At 44.3% G+C, this 27915-nt stretch overlaps 2 protein-coding genes across 8 annotated transcripts in view; both read right to left on the reverse strand.

Moving 5' to 3' along the window:
• CCDC120 (coiled-coil domain containing 120) overlaps positions 1-27915 on the reverse strand; it is a 52463-nt gene that overhangs the window by 12732 nt on the left and 11816 nt on the right. The window contains exon 1 of one of the 7 annotated variants that reach the window (XM_078386497.1): positions 7120-7305. The exons of the other annotated variants lie outside the window; for them this stretch is intronic. The gene's annotated coding sequence lies outside the window, so the exon portion shown is untranslated. Of the gene's footprint in view, positions 1-7119; positions 7306-27915 lie in introns of those variants that run through there. 7 annotated transcript variants of the gene reach the window in all.
• On the reverse strand, positions 8179-26825 carry LOC144587097 (uncharacterized). The gene is made up of 2 exons (XM_078386495.1): positions 25653-26825; positions 8179-25619 (listed from the first exon to the last, which is right to left on the reverse strand). Exons 1-2 carry the CDS (start codon positions 25853-25855, stop codon positions 22289-22291), a joined length of 3534 nt encoding a protein of 1177 aa, XP_078242621.1. The 5' UTR covers positions 25856-26825; the 3' UTR covers positions 8179-22288.

The following is a 27915-nucleotide window of genomic DNA, read 5'->3' on the forward strand; positions in this document are numbered from 1 at the left end:
GCAGTAGGTTTCAGATTTCTCCTCTGGTGGTCCAGATGAGAATATCACTCTCAATTTTGTTAGTCAATGGGGTTCCAGTCACTCTGTACCCTCCCTTTCATCCCAATATCAAAACACATGATTGTTTTTTTGGCTGGGACAGAGGCACACAGAAGTATGGCAAACTCCATATCTGAGAAACTGAGATAGAATTTAGCATACACCCTAGGAAAGTGGATGGTAGCCAAGCAAAGTGTATTACTGAGTAATTGGAGAATATGTTGTCTCCGGTTCAACAGCCTTGCTTGCCACCAGGAAAGGGGAACAAAACATTATGGACTGATGTTGAGTCTGGCACTTTGCCCAAGCAGTGCCAGCTCCAACCCAAACGTGGCCCCAAGGCCGCGAGTGCAATCTTCAAACTGAAGTCCAATGGAAGAAATTGTTTCCAACTGAGCCTGTAAGCTCGTTCCATCACCTTGAAAATGAGAGCAACAGCAGATGCAGATCTGTCTGCCAGGGTGGACAACCAGGAGCAGTTTTAGGAGCCCATCCCATTCTCTTACACACTGTTTGGCAGAGGTTAGAAACTGCAGTGTCATCTCTCTGCTGTGACACACAAGTCCTCCCCCCCCCTTCTCACTAAGCTCAGCTTCTGAAGGACTGAAAACCAAACAATACATTTTGGCACGTGAGGCAGATGAAACCCATAAGCCACTACAACAAATTAAACGACCAGGGGTCTGCTGCCCTTTTCATGACACTCAATATCTGCTGCCTGAGCTGGATGCCTCAGTCAGCCTCATGGTAGGGCTGGCCATGCTTATTCTCTGTTTACAGATGTCAACAGCAAAGCACAAAGGTACAGTTATGAGGATCAGTCCATCTGTCTGGCCTAGGATTCCTCAAATAACAAGTCAGCAGCTGAAGCCTTCCTGACAGAGGCTCCTGCTATTAATGGCACTCTTTGGCAAGTGAGAGTTTTGGCAAGAAAGAACTACCAAACCCTTCAACCTAGGCCCTGTTTCAGTAGTGTTCAAGAGCGTTTGTGTGTTGGCCATTTTTGGGGATGAGATCACTGACTGAAAGACCCATCCGAACCACCCTGGCTATTAAGGTATTCTGGGGAGGCACCTACCCACCCCCCTCACAGGCTCATTGGGGGAAAAATGCTAGAAAGGGCCTTTTCAGTGGCCTTTCGCAGGTTGTGGAATACACTCCCCTCAGCAAGCCTGGATGGCTGGCCCTTCCTCTTATCCATCAGTTGGCAAGCAAAGACCTTCCTTTTCAGGCAGGATTTTAAGTGACTTGCACAAGCTGGGGGTTTTAGGAATGCTACATTCATTGAATACAGAGAGCTGTTTTTTTAAAAAACTTAATTTAAAATGTGTTTTTAATTGTGTGTGAGGTTTTTTTAATATTATGTGTCTAATTGCTTTTTGGAATTATATTTTACAGTGGTTTTAATTGTGACTATTATGGTGTTCTATCTTCGAGTTCCTGTGGGAAGAAATGAAACAAACAAACAAACAAACAAACAAACACACACACACACACACACACACACACACACAGCCTGGGCAGGATCAAAGTAGGGACCCATCTAACTTGGGCTTTCTCAACCAGGGTCCTGCTGGATTACAACTCCCATCAGCTCCTCCAGCTAGCACAGTCAGTGGCCGTGGATGATGGCAATTGTGGTGCAACAAAATCTGGAGGGCCGTGACAGGTGGGAAGCGCTGGTTTAGTATAGTGCTTTGTCTTAAAACAGTGGCTAGCAAGATACCCCAGGGAAGTATGCAAGCCAAGGAGAACAAAACCTATCATCCCCCATTTAGTTGCCCCCTCCTATCAGAACTACTGGTTACAGGAATTCTGCCTCCTGAATATGGAGGGTGCATTTAGCCAGTAGGTTTCATCTATTTTGATTTCGTCTCTAATTGGCTAAATATGCTTTTAAATGTATGGCTTGTCTATCTGAATGCTTTCATGGCAGCACTCTCACTTGAAAAATGCAGCTGCATATGTGGAGTAATATTGTTATACTGACAGATACAATTTAGGGATTTGATAGAGAACAGTTCTGGTTATTAAAGCAGGTGGGTGGGGAAGAGGAAAAAGGTGGGGCAAAATATTTTAAATAACAAACAAACAAACAAGAGCTATCTAAAGAAAAAAAAGTGTGTTGCACCTGTCTAAAGCTACACTATTGGTTCTCTTTCCTCCCTGGGTGTGCCATGAAGCCAGTGTCCCCCATAGGAGTCAGGGACAAGCCATCCACTGGCCCACTCCCAGCTCTGCTGGCCCTCCTTCTGCCAACCAGCCAAGTCCACAGACCATCCACAATGGGAAGTCTGGGGGCAGCAAGACAGCTGGCCAGCTCTCTCCACATTTTTGAGCCGAGGCCAAATCCCACAGCTGCTGCTCCGCGAGACCAGATCAAGGCCAAACCCAGCTGCTGAGGCCTCGGTGGTAGAGGGGCGGGAGCAGCCCAGTCAGGAAACCTCCCCAGTTACGTAACTAATCTCAGCCACAACAGAGCTCTGCCCGGCTGCGCTACGCATCACAGTAAGAACGACATCCATGTCAGGTAGAACAGCCGCAAGCAGCTTGGAATTCCCTACATTTTCTGCGGGCTCAAAGTCCAGCTGGCCATTCACCAAAGATTCTTCCTCCTGGTCCCATAACATTCACCAAGCTCTCTCTCTCTCTCTCTCTGTGTGTGCCACCCACACAGAGCACTGCCAAGTGTAAATTGAAGACAGTTAAAACTCTCACACACTTTCTGTAGCCAAATGCGAATTTAGCCTGCTAAAATTCTCGTGACACACACAAGCCCAGTTTTTAATGCTGTATTCAAATAGGAATGCAGACAACTAAGACTATCTCTCTTGCACACACCTACACATGTGTGCACATGAAGAATAAAGACGTCTATGTACCTGTGAGAAACTCAGTCCCACTGTCTATACCCTAGTAGTGTAACAAGGTAGAAACAGAAGGGGAACGGGAGCGCAGGCTGCCTGCTGCTGACAATACTCCTTCCCGGTTCCCCAACCCCCAGCCCAGGCTGTGCAGTCCATTCCTTTCCCGTGACTGTTTAGTGTCAACACCTTCGTCTCCACCACTCCCCAGCCACTGCTGGCTGCCTGTTCTTGGGGAGTGGAAAAGTAAGGTGATTTCTGTGAGCTGGGACAGAAGACAGAGCTGTTGCATGAGCCTTTCAGTTAAAAAAAAAGTGTGTGTGTGGGGGGGGAAGGAAAACAGCAACCTGTTCCTAGAGACCAAAGTGGAGCACTGAGCGCACACAATATAAACTAAACCTGTCTCTACACATCTCGTTGCTTGGCAGAAGTTGCTCTGTTGTGAAAGACCTTTGGAGAAAAGAGACAGAGACCTCCTTTTGGATCCAGGACACAGGGAAGACCTTGTGTGAAACCGCTTCCCCCCCCCCCCAATCCATCCAGACAGACACTTCACCTGGTAGGGCACCCATCCTGACTTTTTATTCTTGCAGAGAACTCTGGGCAGAATGAGCTGTCCCTGAAAGGAAGGGATGGACCAAACTTTTTGTTCTTGTTCTTGTTGTTGAAAGCCACATCCTCTTGGCTAGCCGGCTATAATCTGTCAGGAGTAAGGAGCAACATATGCAGCTAGCAAGGTCAAAAAGGCAAGCTGCCCCCCCCTTTTTTTTCATTTTCATTTTCTCCTCCTCCAGTTCTCTATTATCCCCTTTTCTCTCCCCACTTTTCCTTCTTTCTTTAGCAGGCTGCAGGGAAAAGACAGAGTGCTCTCACAGAAGCCTAAACGGATTGCTTGCTGAAGGCTTTTTTTAAAATTAGGCTGTGGGTTCCATGAAATCAAGCTAGGGGCTGTGTGCAGTTTGAGGGTCGCAGGTTGCCAAACCCCCTACAATCAAAGTTAAAATGGAGGCAATTTGGGACTCAAGAGAAATAAAAAAGAAGCCCGGTACTTTCATAACATGGGCACGTAGACTATAATCAGCCAAGCATAGGCTACCAACCATACTAAAAGAGAGAGAGAATTAATTTTTCTCACTCCACTGAGTGGGGAGGAGTTCTTATCCACTGCGTTCCCCTTTATGGTCCCATAAATTAGCAAGTTGCTATAATTCCCCTTTTGCATCGGAGGAGGGGCGAAGGAGACTTCAAGATAGCCACACTAGGATTTGAGCACAGACCTGACGAAAAGACTGAAAAATTTTGCCATTGATCCAGTCTTGCAAGAAACAACTGGAAAAGGAGAACTCAAAAAAAGTAGTGAATCTGAAAGTGGAAGGCGTTTTAAGAGCTGGGCTTGCAATCAATGGGCAAAGTTCAGCAGGTGGAGCCCCTCCCCGGAAATCCTTGCAACACCTGGGTAACGTCATCGTTGGCTGGCAGCCTGAGGGAAAGGTTCACCTAATCAATCCCCAGACAAGAGAGTCAAATTGGGCAGGACAGGACACATTTTCCCCAGAGTCAGCAAGGTAGCAATTTCCTGCAAACTCGCCACCCACCCTCCATCTTGCCTCTCTATAACCATTCATTTCCAGATTCGGAATCATTCCTCAGAGTGGAACACCCATTCAAGAAGCCCTGGCCTGCAGTCAAGTTTTTCTCCGAACTCTGGACGCCTTGCAAGCAGCAGAATTTGATGATCATGTCCCTGGCGGTCTAGTGATATACCACCAAGCGACTGGGCAGCTTTCACACAGTACATGGGCAACGAAGTTTCAAACTATATATCTCCAAGCTGGCTTATGCTTCAGGCTTCTTACGCAGTAAATTATTTCAAGCATTCTCCGTGTTTCCAGGGTTTAACTCCAAGGTTGTGCCTAACTCTCTCCCCCCCGCCCCCAAGCCTTTGAGTCAAATCTACACATTCCAATTTTTTAATCAAGTTCAGTTGTTAAAAGGAATTGCCTCAACGTTTTGTGCTGGCAAATGCTACAAAGAAAAATTCCCAAACATGTTTTGCTGTTTCTCAATCAGAGGCTCAGCGTCTTCCCCATTCCTTTATTTACAAGACCCCAAATTTTTCCCCATTTGTTTACCTTTATATCCCATCTTTTTGCCTAGAAATGTCACCCAAGTCAGTGAGCACCAATGAAATTCAAATTAATACAATGAAAAGACAAAAGAGACGGAAATATATCTACAAAAGGATAAAGCATTCCCTTCAACTAAAACTCACCTAGCTGCCAGAGTTTGTTGTTGTTGTTGTTGCTGCTGCTGCTGGTGTTCTGTGCCCTCAAGTTGGAACTGACTTATGGTGACCCTAACAAGGCTTTCAAGGTAAATGAGGTACTTAAGGAGTGGTTTTACCAGTTCTGTTCCTCCAATGAGTTCCCATGACTGAGCAGAGACTCAAACCATGTTCTCCAGAGTACTAGTCCGTCACTCTATCCACTACACCACACTGGGTATACCATCTGGGTGTGCCAGGGTACTATCTGAACAAAAGCGTGTTTGTTTAGGGCATCGGGACATTTGGGAAGAGGCTAGCCTACCCTCTCCTGGATGGGACTTCTATAACCTGGAGGCAATCACGGAGAAGACCCTTCTTTCATAGCTGTTACCACATGGGTGCCCAAAGACCTTTTCTGCTGTATTTTCAGGGCAGGATACATGGTTCTCTTCCCCTGCATCTATCCTCATAAGAACCCTGTGAGGTAGGTCTGGTTGGGGGGGTGGCAAATGGATCGTCAGCCATGGGATTTGAATCAGGGTTTCCCAATTCTAATCCATCACCCTTTAACCACTCAATTATTTAGCAACGATGAATCAGTCCGTGATCCTATTTAAACTATTAACTCATTAAATGGATATAGAATGCAGTAATGGGATATTACTAATCCTCAGTTTTCTACACTGATAGGATGGGAAGGATAGCATCCTGCATGGAAGGCTTTGAGGTGAACATCTGAATGTACAGAAATGTATGTTTCAGACTAGAACGTATACGTCATATTTATATTAAATGTACAAATATTTCAAACATTTCTTACCCCTTCACCCAAAAGTAGGAAACCCTGGCTCTCCAGATGTAGCTGGCTTCCAACTACCATCAACCACAGCAAGCCCTGTCACGGCTAATGGAAGTCCACCAGGAGGGCAACAAGTTACTCACTATTGCTTTATCACAACCAGGTAAGACAGGTATTATCTAGCTTCCTCTTGCAAATGGAGGTGGCTGGTAAAGGGGGAGCAAAGAGAGAGAGTGTGTGTGTGTGTGTGTCAGAGGGCAAGTTCATGACATAGCAATGACTCAAATGGGGGACTGACTTTATGAATCATAGTCCAGCGTCTACGGCCACTATGCTATGCCAGCTACCCATAAAATTAATATTGATGTAATTAAGCTTATTACACCAGCATTACATTATAAATGCTGAAGCAGTCGGGCATTTAGGATACCTGCAGCTCATTTTAAATATGAATGAAGGATGAAGAGAACAACACCTGTATTTAGGTGTCCTTCTTCTGATCACACACTCTCTTAACACACAAGAGACTATAAAATATATTTAATTAGCATTCTTCACCTCGCTACCCAAGATTTTCCAAGAACAGGATAGAATGGCTCAGTCACCAATTAAAGCCGAAAGCGCACATCCTCCATCCAAAACAGGGAACCCCAATTCTAGAAAACAAGCACGGTAGGAGATCGCAGGCGCAGATTTTTCCCTAGAAACCCAGCCAGCTCCTCCTCCCCACCCTCGCTGAACTTGGCTGCACCTTAAGCTGCATCTCAGTATAACACCCTCAGCCTCTCCCCGAGTTTGGAAGCGCAGCTGCCCCATAGGAAACACCAGTTCGATTCAAGTATGGGGGAAAACAACCCAATCCAGATGGATGAGGAAAGCGTCCCGGGGAGGGGGGTACAGAGAGCTCCTCCGCCGGGCGGCTCGACTAACCAGGAAACAAAGCAGAGAGACGGGTGTGTGTGTGGGGGGGGTGTCGGAATATGCTTTGGAGGAAAACCTCTCCCGTTCGGAGGGGAAAGCAACCGATTGTGAAAGAGCGGGTGGAAAAAGCCGGACCCGCCCCACACCAAGGAAGCCGCTCCCCGGGGACTTTTTACGAACTTTGGTGCCCCTGAGCTCCCCACCGGCGCCCCCCCCAGTCCCCAGCTCACCTCCGTCTCCCCCACACCGAGGCCGACTCCCTCCAAGGGAGGGCCGAGGCCGATCCAGAGTCGCAAGCGGGGGCGGGAGAGACCTCCAGCTCCCAGAAACTGCCCCGCTCCAAGAGTTGGGCAAAACCGAAGACACTCAGGCGGCGGCGGCGGCGAATCAACCTTCGGAGCAAAGAGAGAATGGGAAGGGAGGGGCCCCACCTTTTAACCCTTGCCTCGCCACCGGCGGGCGGAACGTGTGCATGCACGCCCAGGCGCCACTTGTAGGGTCAGGGAGCAAAAGGGGTGGGAGGGAGATCAAGTTTACACACACACACAAACACACACACTTGAGCTGGAATTCCTTCTTAAGTCATCCCAGATGGGCGAAGGGCGACTGCCGTCACCAGAGGAAGAAAGACACTCTTCGCACGCTCAGGGAGCAATCGCCCTTATTCCTATTTTCCACACTGACGGTGGGGGCACGGGTGCGCGCTTCAGCGCTTGAGGAACAAATTAAGCCCGTCCTTCACCCAACGCTCTCTACCTAAAGTTCACCAGGAGGGTGCGGGCAGCGCGTCTGGGTTCCTACCACAGCCGCCCACGGAAAGGACACACACGCACGCACGATTAACACGTGCAAGCAGCCTCAATAAACGGCGCGCATCCACACACCAAATACAGAAGAACTGGTTCCTCCCTCTCCCACCACACCTGTGGATAAAGAAGCAGCGGAGATACGGGGAAGACACGCTCGGTATTATCGTCCATGCGTTAATAAATGCGAGCGCGCCACACACGAAGAGGCCACCCACAAAGCCCCATCATCATCATCATCATCATCCCTCCTAAACGATGAGGACACACATTCAAAAGCAAATCTAAACTCATGATGAACTCCCCTATTGACCACTTGCGGCATCAGATGAGAAAAACAAAACGCCCTCCCTTTATTCCAGCCCAGATTAAGCACGGGTTTAGGTCAAACTCTTTAGTTCAGACAACTATTGTGAGTCAGATGATCCTGAACGGTTTACACTAACAATAACTAGGACAGGTTTTTTTTTAAAAAAATTTCATACAGTGTAACTCTTCTACCATGAAGTTGTGATTAATGTCAGATATTACTTATTTGTACACCCATTGCCTCTTTGTCCACAGGACGCAAGAGGAACTAGTATTCCTTGGTGTATGCACCCAGTTCATTGAATATGCTGCACATGTTAATAAGACAGAAAAGCTGTATTCTCTCTGCCAAAACAAAATCAGGAGCAGATTTTGGTACAGACCATGAACTGCTAGTATAAAAAATTAGAGTAATGCTGAAGAACACTGAACTAATCATAGAACCAAAATATACTAATTGAAATAATATTTCTGCACAGTTCTAAGACCATGAGAAGAAAAAAAATCTGTATTACTAAATTCAGCTTTCTTTGAACCAGAATTGTGAATTCACATCAGCAATATTATCAGAGAAGAATGCAAAAGAACTATTCCCACAGTCAAAATAAAACAAAAGCACTGATGAATGAAAATCTTAAAATAGTTAATGATAGACAAGAAGCAAAAGTAAAAAGGTAATGCAACAGGGCTGGAATCCTAAATGCGACTTTTCAATGATTTACACATTAGGACAATCAAAACTATTATAATAATATTTGCAAAGAAACAGGACAACAAAAAAGGAAAAACAAGGGATCGCTACCACAAAATCCAAGAAACCAAATGGAAATTGAAACCTAAAGTGGGGATGCTGAAAGATCAGCAGGGGAATTTTTTTGTGTGACGATAAAATTTAAAAAAGGAAACATATTAAAGAACTATTCAGACAACATGCAAGAGTGATAGATATCTTTGGAGAAACACCTTTTGATGAAAAATCTGCCATTTTAGAAAGTGAAGTGAAAGTTGCTCTCACTATGATTTAAAAAAGTAAATCACCCAGAACAAATATAATATAAATACAGCCATTTCAAGCTACAGAGACTGAATCTGTAAAAATCCTAACAAGACTATGCAAACAAATATGGAAAACAATTCAATGGGTCAAAGATTGGAAACGTTCAATACAGATTCCTATTCCAAATAAAGGAGATGCCAAAGACTGCAGTAACTATACAACCATCACATTAATTTTCCATGCAGACAAAGTGATGTTCAAGACGGAACAAAGACCTTAGAGGGATCAAGAAATGCCAGATATTCAAGATGTGTTGAGAAAAGGAAGAAGCACTATAAATCATAATATCATACTACAAATATACATTGGCTACTGGAACATACCAAATAATCACTAAAAGAAAATAGCTGTCAACTCAATACCGTGTTTCCCCAAAAAGAAGACATTATATTTATTTTTGCTCCAAAAAAACACATTAGGGCTTATTTTCAGGGAATTTTTTTTCACATACAACAATCTATATTTATACAAATACAGCCATGTCATCTTCTGGTTGCTGCACAATGGTGGAGGGCAGGGTTTCACTTAACTGGGGGGGGGTATTTTGGGGTAGGGATTACTGTATTTTTCCATGTATAAGACGCCCCCAAACTTTTCTAACCCAAAATTAAGAAATCTAAGTGGGGCTTAGCAAATGTAGGGTAAAAAGGATCGAAGTGCTGCAGGATGGCTTTGATCCCTGCTTTCTCCCTTTGTGCTAAGCCCCGTGTGGCTTAGCAAAAGGAGGGGGAAAGGGATCAAAGAAATTCCACAATTGCACAACTATTTTGCTCCCTTTCCCCTTATACAGCCACGGGATTGTTTTGATCCTTCCCCTCTCCTTTTGCTAAGCCCCATGGGACTTCGCAAACAGAGGGGAAAGCAGGGATCAAGGTTATCCTGCAGCACTTTGATCCCTGCTTTCCTTTTGCTAAGGCTTAGCAAGTGGAGGGGAAAGCAGAGATCAAAGGTCTGCAGGATGCCTGCTTTCCCCTCCACTAGTTTTTTCTCCTCAGCTTACGTCCGTGTATAAGACGACCCTCAATTTTTTGTCTAAAGATTTTAGACAAAAGTATAGTCTTATACATGGAAAATATGGTATATTATGAGCATCCTGAAAAATCATACTAGAGCTTCTTTTCAGATTAGGTCTTATTTTCAGGGAAACAGAGTAGATTATAGTTAAGCCTTTGACTATATGGCTCATGAAAAGTTACAGAGTATTCTAAAAGAAATGTGTTTATGAAGACATTTGATTGTCTTGATAAACAACTTACACTCTAAATAAGATACTGGTAAGACAGAAGATGGAGAAAAATAATGGTTTCCCATAGGCAAAGGTGTCAGACAAAGATATATTTTTACCTCCTTATCTGAATATATTAATATAGAAAGTAAGGTTAGATTCAGATGAAGGAGGAGTGAAAATTAGTAAAAGAAACATTAATCATGTCAGGTAAGCAGATAGTACCACATTACTGGTGGAAAACAATGACTTGAAATAATTCCTGGTGAAAGTTAAAGAAGTGGAACCACAGAATTACATTTGAACATTAAGAAGATGAAAATAATGGCTTTATTATTGAAAATCAGGAAATCAAAAGCGTTAAGATTTTCCACATCTTACCTAAACAACTGAAATTGAGACTCCACTCAAGAAATCAGAAAAAGACAGACTTGAAACAGACCCATGAAAGAACTGGAAGAAACCTTTAACAGTAAGGAAGTATCATGGAGACCAAGGCCAAGGTCACCCATGCTATTCTATTCCAAGTTACTATATATGGATATGAATGCAGGTCAGTAAAGAAAGCTGACGGGGCAGCAGAACAGATTTACTGTATTTGAAATATAATGTGAGAACATTACAACTTCCACAGGCAACCAGAAATGGGATCTACCAAGCCTGAACTCTCAGAAGTTAAAAAGAACTAACCCAAGACTATCATACTTCGAACACATTACAAGAAAACAAGAGTTACTAGAAAAGGCAGTCATGTTAGGAAAAGCAGAAAACAGTGAGAAAAGTACGTACTGTAGTAGATTTATTAAGAGATAGATTGACTTAATAGAGGAAGCCATGGCCTTGAGTTTGCAAAAACTGAGCAGTGCTGTTAATGATAGGATGTTTCAGAAGTTATTAATTCATAGGAGTTCAGTATGTCAGAAGTAACAAGGGAGTATATAACAGCAACCATCCCAAGGTTTTTGTTGTTTAGTCATTAAGTCGTGTCTGACTCTTCGTGACCCCATGGGCAAAAGCACACCAGGCCCTCCTATCTTCCACTGCCTCCCGAAATTGGGTCAAATTCATGTTGGCAGCTTCGGTGACACTGTCCAACCATCTCATCCTCTGTCATCCCCTTCTCCTCTTGCCCTCACACTTTCCCAACATCAGGGTCTTTTCCAGGGAGTCTTCTCTTCTCATGAGATGGCCAAAGTATTGGATCCTCAGCTTCAGGATCTGCCCTTCCAGTGAACATTCAGAGTTGATTTCCTTCAGAACGGATAAGTTTGATCTCCTTGCAGTCTAGGGGACTCTCGAGAGCCTCCTCCAGCACCACAATTCAAAAGCATCAGTTCTTTGGTGGTCAGCCTTCTTTATGGTCCAGCTCTCACTTTCATACATTGTTATTAGAAAAACCATAGCTTTGACTATGCAGACTTTTGTCGGAAGGGTGATGTCTCTGCTTTTTAAGATGCTGTCGAGGTTTGTCATCGCTGTCCTCCCAAGAAGCAAGTGTATTTTAATTTCGTGGCTGCTATCCCCATCTGCAGTGATCATGGAGCCCAAGAAAGTAAAATCTATCACTGCCTCCGTATCTTCCCCTTCTATTTCCCAGGATGTGATGGTGATGGGGCCATGATCTTAGTCCCACTGTTAGCTCCATGTATTCACTTATATAGCTCTAACTGAATTTTGGAAATAAGAAGCTTTAAACTTTGGAGGGAAAAACTGACTCATGGGCTGGACTACTTCAGACAGGAAGGGGGGCATATTTCTAACTGCAGATCACTTCCAAAACTACTTGCAGGAAAGGGCTATATACTGTACTGATGAGTGAATTTGTTACATGAATAAAGCTGGGTGTTGTTGTTGTTGACTTACACTGAAAAACAGGTCACTTATTTCCCCACTGCAGTCTGAAATATTACAATCCAAAATTCTACCATCTCCTTCTGCACATAATGAGGGGGTAGACTGAGAGGGCAGTTGATTCAGATTGAAGTGAGCTATATGCTGTCTTTTTGCACAGTGTGGGCCTGGTTTACATAGGCAGCAGAATGAGGTGGAAAGTGCAGTGGAGTGATACCTTTTAGGATGTAGACATTCTATGTCTGAATGTTGTTTTGGCATCAAGAAAAATACTGTAGGAATACTAGAAGCAAAGATTTCTCTAGTCATCTCATTTTTATCTTCTATATTATGTGACAGGTGGTTTTGTTGGTTTGTTCTACACATTGGGAAATAGTTGAAAAATGCCTCCCTGAAGTGATACAACATATACATACTTTGGAGACTACAGCCAAGACTTCAGAAGACTGAGACTCAGAAAGGTAACAATGAAGGAATTACTGTAGGAGAGGTCATCAAATGTAGGGATGTGTCACTGGAGACCAAGGCCAAGTTGATCCACATTCTTGTATTCTCAGTCACCATGTATGGGTGTGAAAGCTGGACAGTAAAGAAAGCTGACAGGAAAAAAAAGTGATTTGTTTTAAATGTGGTGCTGGAGGAGAGGTCTGCAGATACTCTAGACTGGCAGAAAGATGAACGAGTCCTAGATCAATTCAAGCCTGAATTTTCTCTGGAAGTAAAAAGAATTAAACTGAGACTGTCATACTTTGGGCACATTATGAGAAGGCAAGACACACTGGAAATGACATAAAGGCTGGGAAAAGTTGAAGGTACCAGGACCAAATATGAGATGAATTGACTCCATAAAGGAATGCACAGGACTTAAATTTACAAGAGCTGTTTGGAACACGATGTTTTGAAACTCTTTCATTTCTGTGCCAGCTTCAAAGTGACAACGCTGACACAAAAGGCCCTAAAACGGTTTGGAACCTTGATACCTGGCAGAACGCCTTCTTCCAATGGCATCTGCCTGATGCATTCAGTCATCCCAGGCTGGACTGTTGAGGCCACTGACCCTGAGGAAGTCCCGTTGGGAGAGGACCAGGAAGCAATCCTTCCCCACTGTTGCTCCCCATCTTTCGAACAAACTCCTGTCTGAAATTCACCCGTCCACTTCAGTGGGGATCTTCAAGAAATCTCTGAAAACATGGCTGTTTAGACAGGCATTTCATCAGCAGAGCACAGAGGTTCCTTCAGCTCTTGTTATCAATTCCACCATCTTGTTTTTATTAATTGTTGTTATGAATGGTTTTTTATGCTATCTCTCTTTTAAGTTTAATTGACGGATATGTTTATTAAATTTTCTGTATTGTTATTATGGTTCTGTCATTATTATTTAATGTATTATTGTGATCTATTATGCTGTGAACCACCCAGAGTGGCCTTGAAAGCCAGATGGGTGGCATACAAATTGAATAACTAAATATGTTAGAGGCAACTTGATGGCATATAACAACAACAACAACAACAACAAAGTGACACAGTCTATTCTCCTATGCTAGGACTCTACCACATTTTTCCCAGCACAGGTATTTAACCAGCCTACATTAAAATAATTCTAAATGTTTGTAGACGACAGATGCCTTTCTCCCTACATGGGGACCCACTTTTGCACCCCTTGCAGTTCTGCCCCCCCCGCCTTTCTCAACGGCCCATTTCCTCCCTTCCTAAACATACTATGAAAACAAACAAATCCTTACATATATAAAGTGGTAACTGTAAAGCTGTTTTAATAGGTATGCGATTTCTTAACGCACACCAGTCACATGAAGAAAATAAGGAAGGAAGCTTATCCTTCCTAGGTCCTGAATTGCCAGCATTTCACTACTATACAGATAGTTGTTATAACAACCTCAAAAGCTATGCAGCAAACAAAACCGGCATGCATGTGCGGCCCAGTCACTTTTGCCTAAAGGCTTTGCAAGCACAGCAGGGGTTAGTTAACTTCCTCCCATTTCAAGCCCAGCTCCCTGCCATCACCCCTCTGTTCCAAGCAGGATGGTACAGCCCAGCTCTAGGTACTGCGGCGGGGTGTGTTTGTCTTTGGCTGGGATGAGATCAGATTCCGCACATTCTTGGCTCCCTGCCCTACAGGTAGACAAGGGGAGCGAGCTCAGTGGAGAACCGTCCCCCCAGCGTCCCAGAGTGGACCGCCCTACTCCTCTTCCTTCAGCCTCGGGCTCCCTCTAGCGGCTGTTCTACTCCTCCTTGCTTTTCCTTCCAGGAGAATTCGTGTTTACACACACCTTGCAACTGTCACCTAGTCTCACTTTAATGGAAGCCATGTTCAGATGTTATATTTCCTGCAAAATGTCAAATAGGCCCTCGGAAGGTCTTCGAGGAGTGCCCCCGACCAGTCAGGTATGGCTGTACAGACCAACCTTTCACCATGACTGGAAATGACGCTAGCACAGGCAATTTACACATGATTAAAAAAAAAAGAGGGCACACATCACCGAGAAAGCATGCAAGATGACTGCCATTTGCATAACTCTCTCTCTCTCTCTCTCTCTCTCTGTGTGTGTGTGTGTGTGTTGTGTGTGTTTTAGGGAGAGAAGTAAAATTAAAGTGCAGCAAGATATCTGTGAAGATTCTCAGTCATCCAGGTGTGGTTGTCTGGAAGAAGCTACTTGGATGAACAGCAAAATGTTTCATCCCTACAAGAAAGAAGTCCAGTTGCCATGACTCAACTTCCAGACAAAATTAAAGTATTTTAGTACATTAGGCACAATCATAGAACGTCTCACCCAAATGGAAGACTATGAGCAGGTAACCTTCTGATCTGCTGCCCAGGTCCAAATTTCAAGGTCCCTTATGCTCCTCCTTCTGGCTCTTTAACTTTCAGTTAAGGCTTGGACTGGACAGCTCTTCAAATAGCCGACACCTAAAAAAAGAAAGCCGTCCTCTGGCAGCCCTTCAGACAGACGGTTGTCTTTTGGAAAAGAAGCCATGTGACCACTAACCTACGCATAAGTAGGGACTGCAAAATGTATGAAAGATTCTACACTTCTCTGTATTCTTGAAGGCTTTCACGGCTGGGATCTGATGGTTGTTTTGGGGAAACTTTTGAAAAAACACAACCTACAAACAGTATTGAAGCCCACCACAAAAATACAACAAATGTTACCGTCAGCAAAGGACAAAAGGGACCCCCTCACCACTGCAGGAGTATACCAGATACCTTGTAGTTGTGGCCAGGTATATATTGGAACCACAAAATGCAGCATCCACACCAGAATCAAAGAACATGAGAGACACTGCAGACTAAAACAACCGGAAAAATCGGCAGTAGGTGAACATTCCCTAAAACAAGGTGGAAATTCATTTTCAAAATACTGAAGTACTGGACAACACCAGCAATCATTATGTTAGACTGAACAGGGAAGCAATTGAAATTCACAAACACCAGCAGAGCTTGAACAAAAAAGAAGAAAGTTTAAAACTCAACGAAGCCTGGCTCCCAGGACTGAAAAGTACAGCCTGCAAAAGGTCAATGAACTCTACCCAGCTATAAGAACCGGTGATCACTGCACACAAAAGACCAGCTAACAACACCCATCAATCACAGTGACAGATAATCTCTCCCACTTATCACAACAATATACCCACACCAAAAAACATGCTGATCACCACAATCACCCATCTCCTGCATAGGACAAAAGCTGATCCCACAGCTATAAATACTTAAGTATCCAAACAAACTGCACCAGAGCACAGACATAATTCTGACACCTATCCTCTGAAGATGCCGGCCACAGAGACCGGCGAAACATCAGGAAGAACAACCTTCAGAACATGGCGAAACAGCCCAAAAAACCCACAACCACCACTCTGCACTTCCTTTTTCTAAGCGTTTGCACAACATACATGGTTATATGAAGGAGGCATTAGTTGATATGTGCTGTTAAGGATGTACCTACTCTGTGGGAACCTGTAGGCTTGCACATAAGGCACTTTGCTTCCTGAAATGGGGAGCATGGTCAAGTTATTTTGGCACCTGAGACATTAATTGTGCAAGTACCTTTATCTTTCCATGGCATTGTGGAAAGATATTGTTTAATCAATTAAAATCACTTAATCAATAATAATTAAATGCTTGAGATCCTAGTGGCATTCATGTAAGCTTTTCGTAACTTGCCACAGCTAATTTTGGCTAGCTGGTGAGGTTCCCAGGAGCATCTCAGCTTAGACAGTCAGACACAGGTCCAGGCATGCAACAGAAATGTTCTGACATCTCAACAATTAGCCAAAATTAGCCAAGGCAAGTTATGCACACATGAACTCTAACAGGATTTTGTCCAATAAACTGAATTAGATAACTAACCATTGGAGCTCCATTCTTGACATATAGTCATGAAGGCTGCTTGAGGTGGTTGCCTCATGTTACCTAACGGTATGGCTGGCTCCAAAGCCTTGCTCACACGTTTGGTTTGCACATACATGTAATATTTGAATAGGGGCAGAGTGTGGTCCAATAGAGAGTCTTGTGTTTAAGTCTCGGGAAATTTGGGTTTAAATCTCCTGCTTGCGAAATTCACTGGATAAAGTTTGTCCCCACCCCACTCTGTCTCCAAATCTATTTCACAAGACTGTTGAGAAGATGGGAGATGGGAAACCACATGTGCCCCTTTAGCTTTTTGGAGGAAAGGTAAGATAGAACCAGTAATAAACAAAAACGTAAATTCCATTCCGGCCGGTCATGATAAAACCTGAAAACTTCAAGGTTCATCACTCCTAACTGTTATAAGATCCATATAGTATTAAGAGAAAATACTTGGTTTTTCTTGCTTTGCTTTCCTTTTTCCTCTTTACTCCTTTCGTTTTCTTCTTTCCTTTTGGTTGTGTCTTTCCAAATTATAAACCTGCGGGCAGGCACTGTCTCGTTTTTATTGATCTGGGCATTACTCTGGACCTTTTCCATCCGAAGAGTGGAATAATAAAAGCTTTAAATAAAATAAAGTATCACAGAACTTTTGTTTTCTGGGGCCAGGAACCATCTCTCACCCCATTTCCAACCTTCCCTGTCCATATTTTTAGAGGCTATCAAACCATCAGTATGACCTTAATTCCACACGCCACGAACATTTAGTTTTATTAAGCGTTTACACAGCACCTTTCGAGTGTTCAAAGAGCCTCCTAAGCATTGTCTCAGTTACATTTACTAGGGCTGTAACACCATTAAAAATACATCTTTATCAATTAATCATACAAGTGTTATAGCTAATTAATCCAGCCTTGTATTTTACAATTCACCCAGTAGCCAGAACATCAGGAATTCCATGTCATCCATCGACTCGGCCGGCAATAGAGGGGTGGATCCTTCAGAAACTCCTACATCAGTCCACTGCATTTCCATGGTGGTTGCAAAGGAAGGAATTTTTCTTCCTCTGTGGCTAAGCCCACTGGAGTAGCAGGGGCAAATCACAAGTATTTCTAGTCTGCTAAGTGGTGCTTCCCTGACAACGACTGGAGCCAGTGATCCATAGGCTCCTTCCCAGCTCTGCAGTTCTAAGAGGAGGACCATTTCTACATAAGAGAAGAAAGCGGTTTTTCTTTAAGGTGGTGCTTGCTGCTGCTATCCTTCTTACTGTACTTAAATTAAAAATAATATATTACAAAATGCTGTTCGTTTAATGTGGGGGTGCTCTATTAATTATTCTTTCCCTTAATTAATCTAACCAGTGGAGCAATTAAGCAGTGCAGCCATAATTCTGTTATGTGTTGCCAAGTTGCTGCTGATGTATTGGTATCCTAATGGGGTTTTCAAAGAAGGTGAGATATTTAAGGAGTAGTTTTACTAGTGTAGCTGGCTTGATTGCTCAGTAAGTTAGGTATCTATCTGGCTGTGGAGCCAGAGGTTGGGAGTTCAATTCCCAACTGAGCCTCTTGCGAATACAGCCAACCTGCATGGCCTTGGGCAAGCTGCACTTTCCCGGGATGTCTCCAGAAGAAGGGAATGGTAAATCACTTCTGAATATTTCCTACCTGGAAAACCCCAAAAAGGGTCACTGTAAGTCAGAATTGACTTGATGACATAAAATATTGTTGTTGTTTAGTAGTGCTACCCCCAATGGACAAGTGTTTCCATGGAAATTTCAAACCTAGGTCTCTTGAGTCACAAATGTATCACTCTATGCACTACACTGTGTTGGCTGTCAAATGAAGTGCTGCCCAGTGGGTCAATGTTATTGTCCCTACGTTGCAGAAATAATAAAGTTCAGAGTACTGTCTTGCCTACAAAGGTCACCCTTGAGATGATATTTGAACCAGGATACAGTACATCATTTATGCATGGTATATACCTTGTTTCCCCGAAAATAAGACCTAATCTGAAAATAAGCCCTAGTATGGTTTTTCAGGATGCTTGTAATATAAGCCCTACCCCCAAAATAAGCCCCAGTTAAGTGAAACCCCGCCCTCCATCATTGTGCAACATTGTGCAGCAACCAGAAGAAGATAACATGACTATAAAATAAAACATCCCCTGAAAATAAGCACTAATGCATTTTTGGGAGCATGTCTTATTTTTGGGGAAACACAGTAAATTCAACTTTAATGACAAATTTCAGAGGGATTCTTTTTTTTCCTTTTCTAAACTTAGTTGCCACATAGGTCTCTCTTTCCTGCAGACCTGAAGTCCGCCCACTCCTTAGGTCCTGTTCACAACATTTTGCTGCAGAAAGTTTCTCCCCTCCATGCCCCCCACCTCCCAAGCCCAAGGAAAACAACCCATAGTGATGGATCTTTGGATGCCAACGTTTCAGAAGCACTAGTCCTAGGGGAAGGCAAGGTACGCAGGGTGGTCTAAGGAAAGAGTATATGAGGTAAAATCCAAATAAACAAAAGTAGAAAGCACGTGGCACCTTAAAGACGATTATACAGTATTTTAGTAATATTTCATTATATTTTAATGAAATGTAGATGAAATGTCAGTTTCACATTCTAAAAGTTCATTGGTTACATGTAAGGAAAGAGCATTACATTGCAGAAGAGATCTAGGAGAAAAAGAGGAGGAGAGGGCGTAGGGAGGAAAGCAGGCTGGCTTAGGGAACCAGAGGGGACCTAGGAAAGGAAATGGGAGATGGAGTGGTCCAAGGGAACAAGGAATTCGGCACAAAACGAAGAATCAAGGGAAAGAAAATTGGAGGAAAGAATGGACAAAAGTAAAGTTGTACAAGGCCAGAAACTGCTAAGACAAAGTAGATGAAATTCATATAGTGGTTCAGAATGCCCTATCAAATATCTGACTCCAGGTTCCTCGTCATCAGTATGGTGTCCCATATTTGATCAGTGTCACCTCAGAATCAATGATGTAGTGACTTTTTGATTAGCAGGGGTTAGGGTGACCTCTCTTCCTACTCCCAAATTCTCCTGCTGCTTCTGAGTCTACAAGCCTCAGAGCAGCCAGAAGGGTTTTCCTACCAACAGTAAATAGGGAACTTTCTCTTTTGTAAGGCACAATATTTTGTGTGTAGCTTAATGGAAGGATCCCTTGATTTTACAAAAGACCTGTTCCTGGCGAAAACCGCTACCCTTGATTTGTTGATTTGGATCAGCATACCAGCTGCCTGAATTTCTGGAACGTTTTCAGGAGCCCGGTGATGGGGCGAGTCACAAGGAGCATCTGTGTTTCAGCACTGACCACCACATGACGGATCGAAATTAATCTGCTTCACTGAATGCCTGGCTGTGTAGGCGTCACACTACAAAATGTACTGCCCTCCACTCATTTTCCTGCCTGCTCCCAACAGTTCAGATGGCTGGAGAGAGAGAGAAAAAAAAAGAGAGAAAGAAAAAAAAAAACCAGTACAGAATGAGGGTGATGCGTATGTATGAAACAAAGATGCTGCCACCACTTTGAAGACCAAACAGGATGAGCAGGGGAAAAAAAAAAAAAGCTAACAGTGTGTGGGTTTTCTGAAATCCATTTCCTGGAATGTACTTGATTTTCTTTCCCCTTTAAAATAATGCATCCTGAGGGTGGTTCTGGAGAAGCAGCATTTGGGAGATATTAGATGGAAAAACATCTGTGATTCTTGCTGCATTGCACATTTCACAGGCGATCACACGGCTCTTTTGTAGGGACATCGTGCTATACAGTAAGAAACCATCCATAAACGCCCACTGGTTACTTCCCCAGTCTTAAGGAACAAAAATAATTTTTCAACCTGGATTTGAGATTTTTTTTTCCAACACCAAGAAAAACACAGAATAAGCAATGTATACTCAGAGGCTTTCACATCTGGGATCTGATGGTTGTTTTGGTTTTTTTCGGGCTCTTTGGCTGTGTTCTGAAGTTTGTTCTTCCTAACAACAGTCTCTGTGGCCGGCATCATCAGAGGACTGGAGTCAGAACTCCGCCTGTGCTCTGGGGCAGTTTGTTTGGATAGTTGAGTATTTATAGCTGTGGGATCAGCTTTTGTCCTATTCAGGAGATGGGTGATTGTGGTGATCAGCATGCTTTTTGTTGTGAGTGTATTGTTGTGATAAGAGGGAGAGATTATCTATCACCTATAAAATAAGCAGACTGGCTACTGTATAATTCTGAAAGTCTTGATACCTTTAATTATCTCGGGATGCAAAGAATGCCTTTGCTAAGGACAGGCAAAGCTCTCCATGTGGCAAACCAGCTTCTGAGTTATACAGAACTCCTTCCTGGGATGGAGGTAAACAAAGCAATCCTATGTTTTAATTATGCTGGGGATGTGGGGGAGACAGACTGCTGCTTTGGCTCCTAGAATGGCGTCTCCGTCCAACATGCTCAGTCGCAGTGTGAGAGGAAAAGCAAACAGCACAAAAATTTCAAAAAAGGTCAAATGCCCTCTCCTTGGAGTAACTGTGTGTTATTCAATGTAGCCACGTTCTTTAAGTACATAAGACAGAATATCCCATGAGGATTTCTCCTCGTTTCTCACAGTACAAAATAAGACAATTTCACCATAGATTCTCATCAATTTCCTGCCCTTTTATTTTTTTCCCCGCCCCAAAGCTGCTCCTTGAAATAGCTGCCTCATTTCACCTTACGCTCAGACTGGCTGTAGCAACAACCCTCTGTAGCATCCTCAAAAACACCACCAGGGTCCGCCAACCCAGGTCCTGTTCCTACAGCCATACAGAATTAGTTATTTGTTTATGAATGCATTCATACAAAATATTTTTACACCCCCCTTCTCCTTAAAAAAAAACCCAGGATCTCTACTGAATTCATGATGATGCAGATGCACACCTAGCACACATCCCAGCAGTCACACAAACACAATGCAACTATGTCCCCAATCCAACAGTAGCTCAGCCGGGAATGAACCTGTATACCAAACTGTGACAAACCCAGACCTACTGGGATATGCCACAGTTTCACTAAGCTGCCACCAACCATTCCCTATAAGAAGTCACACAGACCAGGGATGGATTTTTAACAAATAAAGGAATAAGGTTTATTTAATTAACACACAGGGAAAATAAAATGATCAAGTGAATAAGATACAGTAACGTGGCTTAGTCTCAATCATACATACACCAGTTTGGGTTCACACAGAACACCTTTAAATAAAGCACAGACCCTGAACCTATCAGTTCTGGCTACCCATAAAGACACCTGAACCTATCAGGTTGGTACTGACTGACACACAGTAGTACCCTGTCTGACACACAGACTCCCACACCAGCTTCTTCTCTCAGCTCTCCTCCAGCTTCTTCTTCTAAACTTCTCCACACACGCTCCACATATATATACAGTACAGCCCCTCCTCCTGATGTCCCGCCTTCCACTCCCCATAGGATGGAACTTTCCCTCCAAACCCATGACAGACAGGTAACATCAGTGCTGTATGTAACACCTCCCCTCTTTATAAGTTGTTTTGTAGGGGGAAAGCTAAAGTGCTTTTCTCCAAAAAAACAACCTGGATCCAAAACATACAAAAACAGTTATACATTAACATACAATACCATACTTACTCTAGGATAAACATATCAATTAAGCATTTAAACATTTACCATTTACAATACATCAAGTTACCTTTATTCATACAAACCAAACATGTGTAATAAACAAGTACATTTGACCTTTGGTCACCAAAATATATACATAGTCCATGTTTCTTTCGCCGTCTTCATTCTTCGGGTCTTCTTGACAAGGCGTCAGCAACACAGTTCACTGACCCTCTGACCACCTTCACTTCAAAGTCATAGTCTTGCAGGTTTAAAGCCCACCTCATAAGTTTACTATTGTGGGTTTTCATTGTCTTTAACCATTGCAGTGGTGAATGGTCAGTGCACAGAACAAAATGTCTTCCCCAGATGTAAGGCTTGGCCTTCTGGATCGCGTAGACTATGGCCAGGCACTCCTTTTCCACGGTTGCCAAATGTCTCTCACCTTTCTGGAGTTTCCTACTCAGGTAGGACACTGGATGCTGGTCACCATTCTCATCCTCCTGGCAAAGAACTGCTCCTACCCCGCTGTTAGACGCATCGGTGTAGATGATGAACTCCCGGTCGAAGTCTGGAGCACGCAGCACTGGATAGTTGATGAGGGCCTCCTTCAACCTCTGGAACGCCTCCTCACAGTCGCTGGTCCACGGGATGCAGTCATCAGTCTTCTTCCTCGTCAGATCGGTCAGCGGAGCCGCAATCTCGCTAAACCTCGGGATGAACTTTCTGTAGTAGCCCACCAACCCAAGAAATGATTTGACTTTTTTCTTGGTGTTGGGTCTAGGCCAATCACGAACTGCTTCTATCTTGGCCTCTAGGGGTTTGATCACTCCTCCCCCTACCATGTGACCCAAATATTTTGTTTCTGGGATACCCAGCTGCCACTTGCTCTCTTTGCAGGGCCTAGGCCACAGCACTTCCTCCCCTGGGTTAAAGTGCCTCTCCCTGCCTTCCTGGTCATCCCAAGCTTTCTTTCTGACCTTTTGAGCTTGCAGGTTTTCTGCTGCTAGCTCTAGGTTTCTCTTTAGGTCATTCATCAAGGTGTCTATATATGTCACAACGTCTTGTGGGTCATCCTGGGTGATCTGCTCCCAATTTTGTTTGATTAAATCAAGTGGCCCTTTCACCCTCCTCCCAAACAAAAGTTCAAACGGACTGAACCCGGTACTGGCTTGTGGCACTGATCGATAAGCAAACAAAAGGGATTGCAGCTTCTGGTCCCAATTGTTTGGATTCTCTGCCAAGTAAGCCCTAATCATGCGCATTAGAGTCCCATTGAACTTCTCCGTTAACCCATTACTTTCAGGGTGATAGGCAGTGGTTTCCTTGTGTTTAATTCCACAGATTTGCCATAACCGTTTCATGAGCTTCGATGTAAACGATGCGCCCAAATCTGTGATTATTTCTGAGGCAAATCCCATCCTGGACTTATACCCCACCAAGGCATCTGCCACTGTGTTAGTTTCAATGTTAGTCAAGGGAATGGCTTCAGGGTACCTCGTGGCATGGTCCACAATGGTGAGAATGAACCGGTTCCCCCTCTTTGTGGCCTCGGGCAAAGGTCCCACAATATCCACCCCTATGCATTTGAACGGAGTGTCAATCACAGGCAAAGGGCACAACTTTGCTTTGGTCCTGTCACGGTTATTCCCCTGCCTCTGACACACATCACATTGTTTACAGAACTCCTTGATCTGCTTCCCTATTTCAGGCCAGTAAAAATTTTGTGTGATTCTCTGCTGTGTTTTGTTCACCCCTAAGTGCGCAGCAAACATGTCAGAGTGCCCCCTTTTTAAGATCATGGGGCGATACTTTTCAGGTACCACCAGCTGACTTCTGATCCCATCTCCCCCTTTTGAGATATTCCTCAGGGTCTCCCTATATAAAATTCCCATTTTCTCTCGAAATCTCACTGGGGTTTCAGGTGTTAGCTGAGCGTCTGTCACCTGTTCAAAACACTTTTGGAGAGTGGCGTCTGCCTTTTGCTCTTGGCCAAATCGGCTGTCTGTGGTTAAGGTTTCCCCCACAGCTTCGGAACTCCCCTCTGCTTCCGTCTCGGGCTCTCCAATACCCCCTTGAACTGTCCCTGTGTTAGCTTGTGAGCGTGTAATCACTAGCACCCGTTTCACATGTTCAGCCAGGTCATTTCCCACGAGCACGGCTGCTGGCAGAGTCGATGAAATCGCTAGCCGCCAAACTCCCCTCCAGCCTTGAAAGTTCACAGGTACCTCAGCTACTGGCAGCGAGATCACCTGTCCCTCAATCCCTGCCACCTTCATGCTCTCATTCGGGATGATATACTCCCCAGGAATAATGTCTGGATGGCACAGGGTCACCTGGGAACAAGTATCCCTTAGCCCCCGATACTGATGGTCAAGTATTCCTACGTCCACTCCTGCGGTTTCAAACAACTGCGAATCTGTTCTCACTAGTAAGCAGCGCTTGACCTCCACAAGAGGACCATTTTCCTCAGCCTGATCAGCAGATGTAACTGTTCCAGATTGAGTAGCCATGGCAACAGGCTCCCTCAGTGACAAGGAGCTTTGCTCTTTCTGGACACAGAACACAGCTTTTGGCTTGGTTCCACTCAAATCATGAGGCATATTTCCTTTTAGCTGCTTTAATTTCTCACACTCTGAGATTAGATGGCCCTTTCCTTGACAGAAATAACATTTTCTGCTGTATTTTGAGTCTTTCTCATCTTGTTTTGGTTTTCCCTCCAAAATCTGAGGTCTTGGTTTCGTGTCTGAGGGCTTCCCTTCACCATGGGCCCCTCCCACTTGCTGGTTTTTCCCTGGTCCCTGAGAGTACTTGCTGTAGGTTTCTTTAGGTTTACCTATAGATTTCCCCTCACCTAAGGGCTTTCTTATTTGGGAAATAAAATCTGCGATCTCTGCTGCTTCTGCCACAGATTTTGGTTTCCTTTCCCTCACCTGGAACTTCAGTTCCCCATGCAGGACTGAATAAAACTGTTCCAGCGCTATCAGGTCTTTGAGCTGCTGGAAGGTCTCTGTCCCCTCCTGCGACAGCCATTTCTCTAGCAACCTCACCAGTTGGGCCCCCACTTGGGTAAAAGTCTGCTCTGGTTTCTTTGTGAGTGACCTGAATCTCTGCCTCAGCTGTTCCGCATTTATCCCATGTCTGGCAAACACCAGCTTTTTAAACTCTGCGAAATCTCTCAGCAATTCCTCTGGCATCTCTGCATATACTTCTGCCAGGCTGCCACTGATTAAAGATCGCATGATGGTCATCTTCTCAGTTTCCCTTACTGAGAAGTCCACAAACGCTCTTTCCACGAGGGAAAAGAACACCTCAGGGCAATCTCCCTTGTGGTATACAGGGAATTTCTTCAGGTCAGTTTTAGACAATTGGCCCACCTCAGAATCTCTATTGTTATTATTGTTCTGATTCATCAGTTCCAATTTTCTTAACTCAAACGCCATTTTCTCTCTCTCCAATCTTTCTTCTCTTTCCATTCTCTCTATTTCAAATTGCCTTTGTTTCTCTCTTTCCCTTTCCTGTTTCTCTTCCTTTTCCCTTTCCAACGCCATTCTTTCTCTCTCTAATCTTTCCTCCATTTCCCTCACCCTCAGTTCATGCTGTTGGGCTATGAGTATTTTTCTGAGTTCTGGGTTCTGTTCTCCCGTGCTCTCATCCTGCACTGAGCCAAATTCATCCTCAGAACCTTGGTCCACCTGGGGTTCCCTCACTTCACCCATTTCTGCCATTTGGCTTCGAGTCAAGGGCATAATCCCCCCCCAGAACAGGCTGCTTTCAAAAGTCAAGCCTCAAAATAAAGCGACCACTTTTTTTTTTCTCTTTTGCCTCAGAACCAGCCTTCTATAGATTGCTGCTGTTCTTCAGCACTAACTTGCAACTGTTGCCAGCCAGAGTCCACCCCCCTCTGCTAGGCCTCTCAGCAGACAGGCTAGATCACTGCTACTTCACTCAGCTTTGCCTCAGCTTTTTTCCCGCCAAAACAGGTTGCCTCAGAGCTCCCTAATCTAGTCCCACCAATCTGAGGTCACACGTTCTTCCACTAGCCTACCTCCCCGTGAGGTAAGCCTAGAAGATTACCTACGCGCTCTCAGATTGTCCCTGACTAGACCCTCCTTGCTCTGGGCACACTTGCCAAGGCTTTGCTGGACCACTGGACAACTGGATCAGTCGTATCCCACACGCTGGACACCAATCAATGTGACAAACCCAGACCTACTGGGATATGCCACAGTTTCACTAAGCTGCCACCAACCATTCCCTATAAGAAGTCACACAGACCAGGGATGGATTTTTAACAAATAAAGGAATAAGGTTTATTTAATTAACACACAGGGAAAATAAAATGATCAAGTGAATAAGATACAGTAACGTGGCTTAGTCTCAATCATACATACACCAGTTTGGGTTCACACAGAACACCTTTAAATAAAGCACAGACCCTGAACCTATCAGTTCTGGCTACCCATAAAGACACCTGAACCTATCAGGTTGGTACTGACTGACACACAGTAGTACCCTGTCTGACACACAGACTCCCACACCAGCTTCTTCTCTCAGCTCTCCTCCAGCTTCTTCTTCTAAACTTCTCCACACACGCTCCACATATATATACAGTACAGCCCCTCCTCCTGATGTCCCGCCTTCCACTCCCCATAGGATGGAACTTTCCCTCCAAACCCATGACAGACAGGTAACATCAGTGCTGTATGTAACACAAACAACCCTACAGAGAAGAGTTTAGATCTCCTTCTGCTTCTCGCCACCGCCAGTTCACAGCATGACACACAAGAGGAGGAGGAAGAAGGTACAGAATAAAGGGCTTCTGTAATTTCCTAGCCAGCACTGCCTTGATAAAGGCTGATCACCCTACCCTTCCTGGGTGTTTAGGACTTCACCTCTTGTAATCCCGTAAGTGGCCATGTTGGGTATGGCTGGTGAGAATCCAAGTCCAAAACATCTGGAGGACTAAATATTTCCCACACCAGGATTAAGAGGGGGTGCAAGTGTGCTCCTCTTTTATGGGCCACAAGCTCCTCCCATTTTAATTTTCCACTCATGACTCTGAGGTGTCTTGGTGAAATACCTTGGCACAGTAGAGGCAAATCTCACTAGGGCGACAGGGCTTCTGTTGAATCCTATGACCCCCCTCCCCCAGCTGGGGGTTCTGAAAACTGTTTTATCAAAGGAAGATTGAAAATATGTTTCTATAAGGTAAAAATGGTACCAAGGCCTGCCACCTGCAGTCTGGGCTTCAGATGGAGGCACTTCTGGCCTGTTACAGGCAAGAGTTACTGCTGCGTCTTCTGCAAAATGTGTTGTATTAAACCTAGGTATTTTGGAATGGAGAAGCAAATGAAGAATGTCATCTGAAAATACCAAAACTGGCACTTATTTTGATCTGTGGCTCAGGCTGTTTTTCTCTGTACCTGCAGGCTGGACGGAGAGGAAAGTGCCTCTAATCATATGTGAAGTTCCCCCCCCTCTCCATTTACAACAGACAATCCATATGCCTGCTTGTCTAAAGCAACTGCCTTTCAGATTTCTACTCTAACATATCTGGGGGCTCAGGAAAGGTGCCCTACACACTAGTTAGGTTGGGGAGGACCACCTTAGGCATTAACACTCCTTGAAGCACAGTGCCCCCTGGTGATGATTTGATTTTTTTGCAATTATTGACCCCCATCTCAACTTGCCACATAACATTAAAAAGGTAAAAGCAATGGGAGCTCACTCCGTCGCGTGGACCCGATCGTACAACTGCAGGTCTTCTGACCTTGCAGCACAGAGGCTTCAGCGGTTTAACCCGCAG

Source organism: Pogona vitticeps, chromosome 2, assembly GCF_051106095.1.
Source record: "Pogona vitticeps strain Pit_001003342236 chromosome 2, PviZW2.1, whole genome shotgun sequence".
In the NCBI taxonomy this organism is placed as follows: Eukaryota; Metazoa; Chordata; class Lepidosauria; order Squamata; family Agamidae; genus Pogona; species Pogona vitticeps.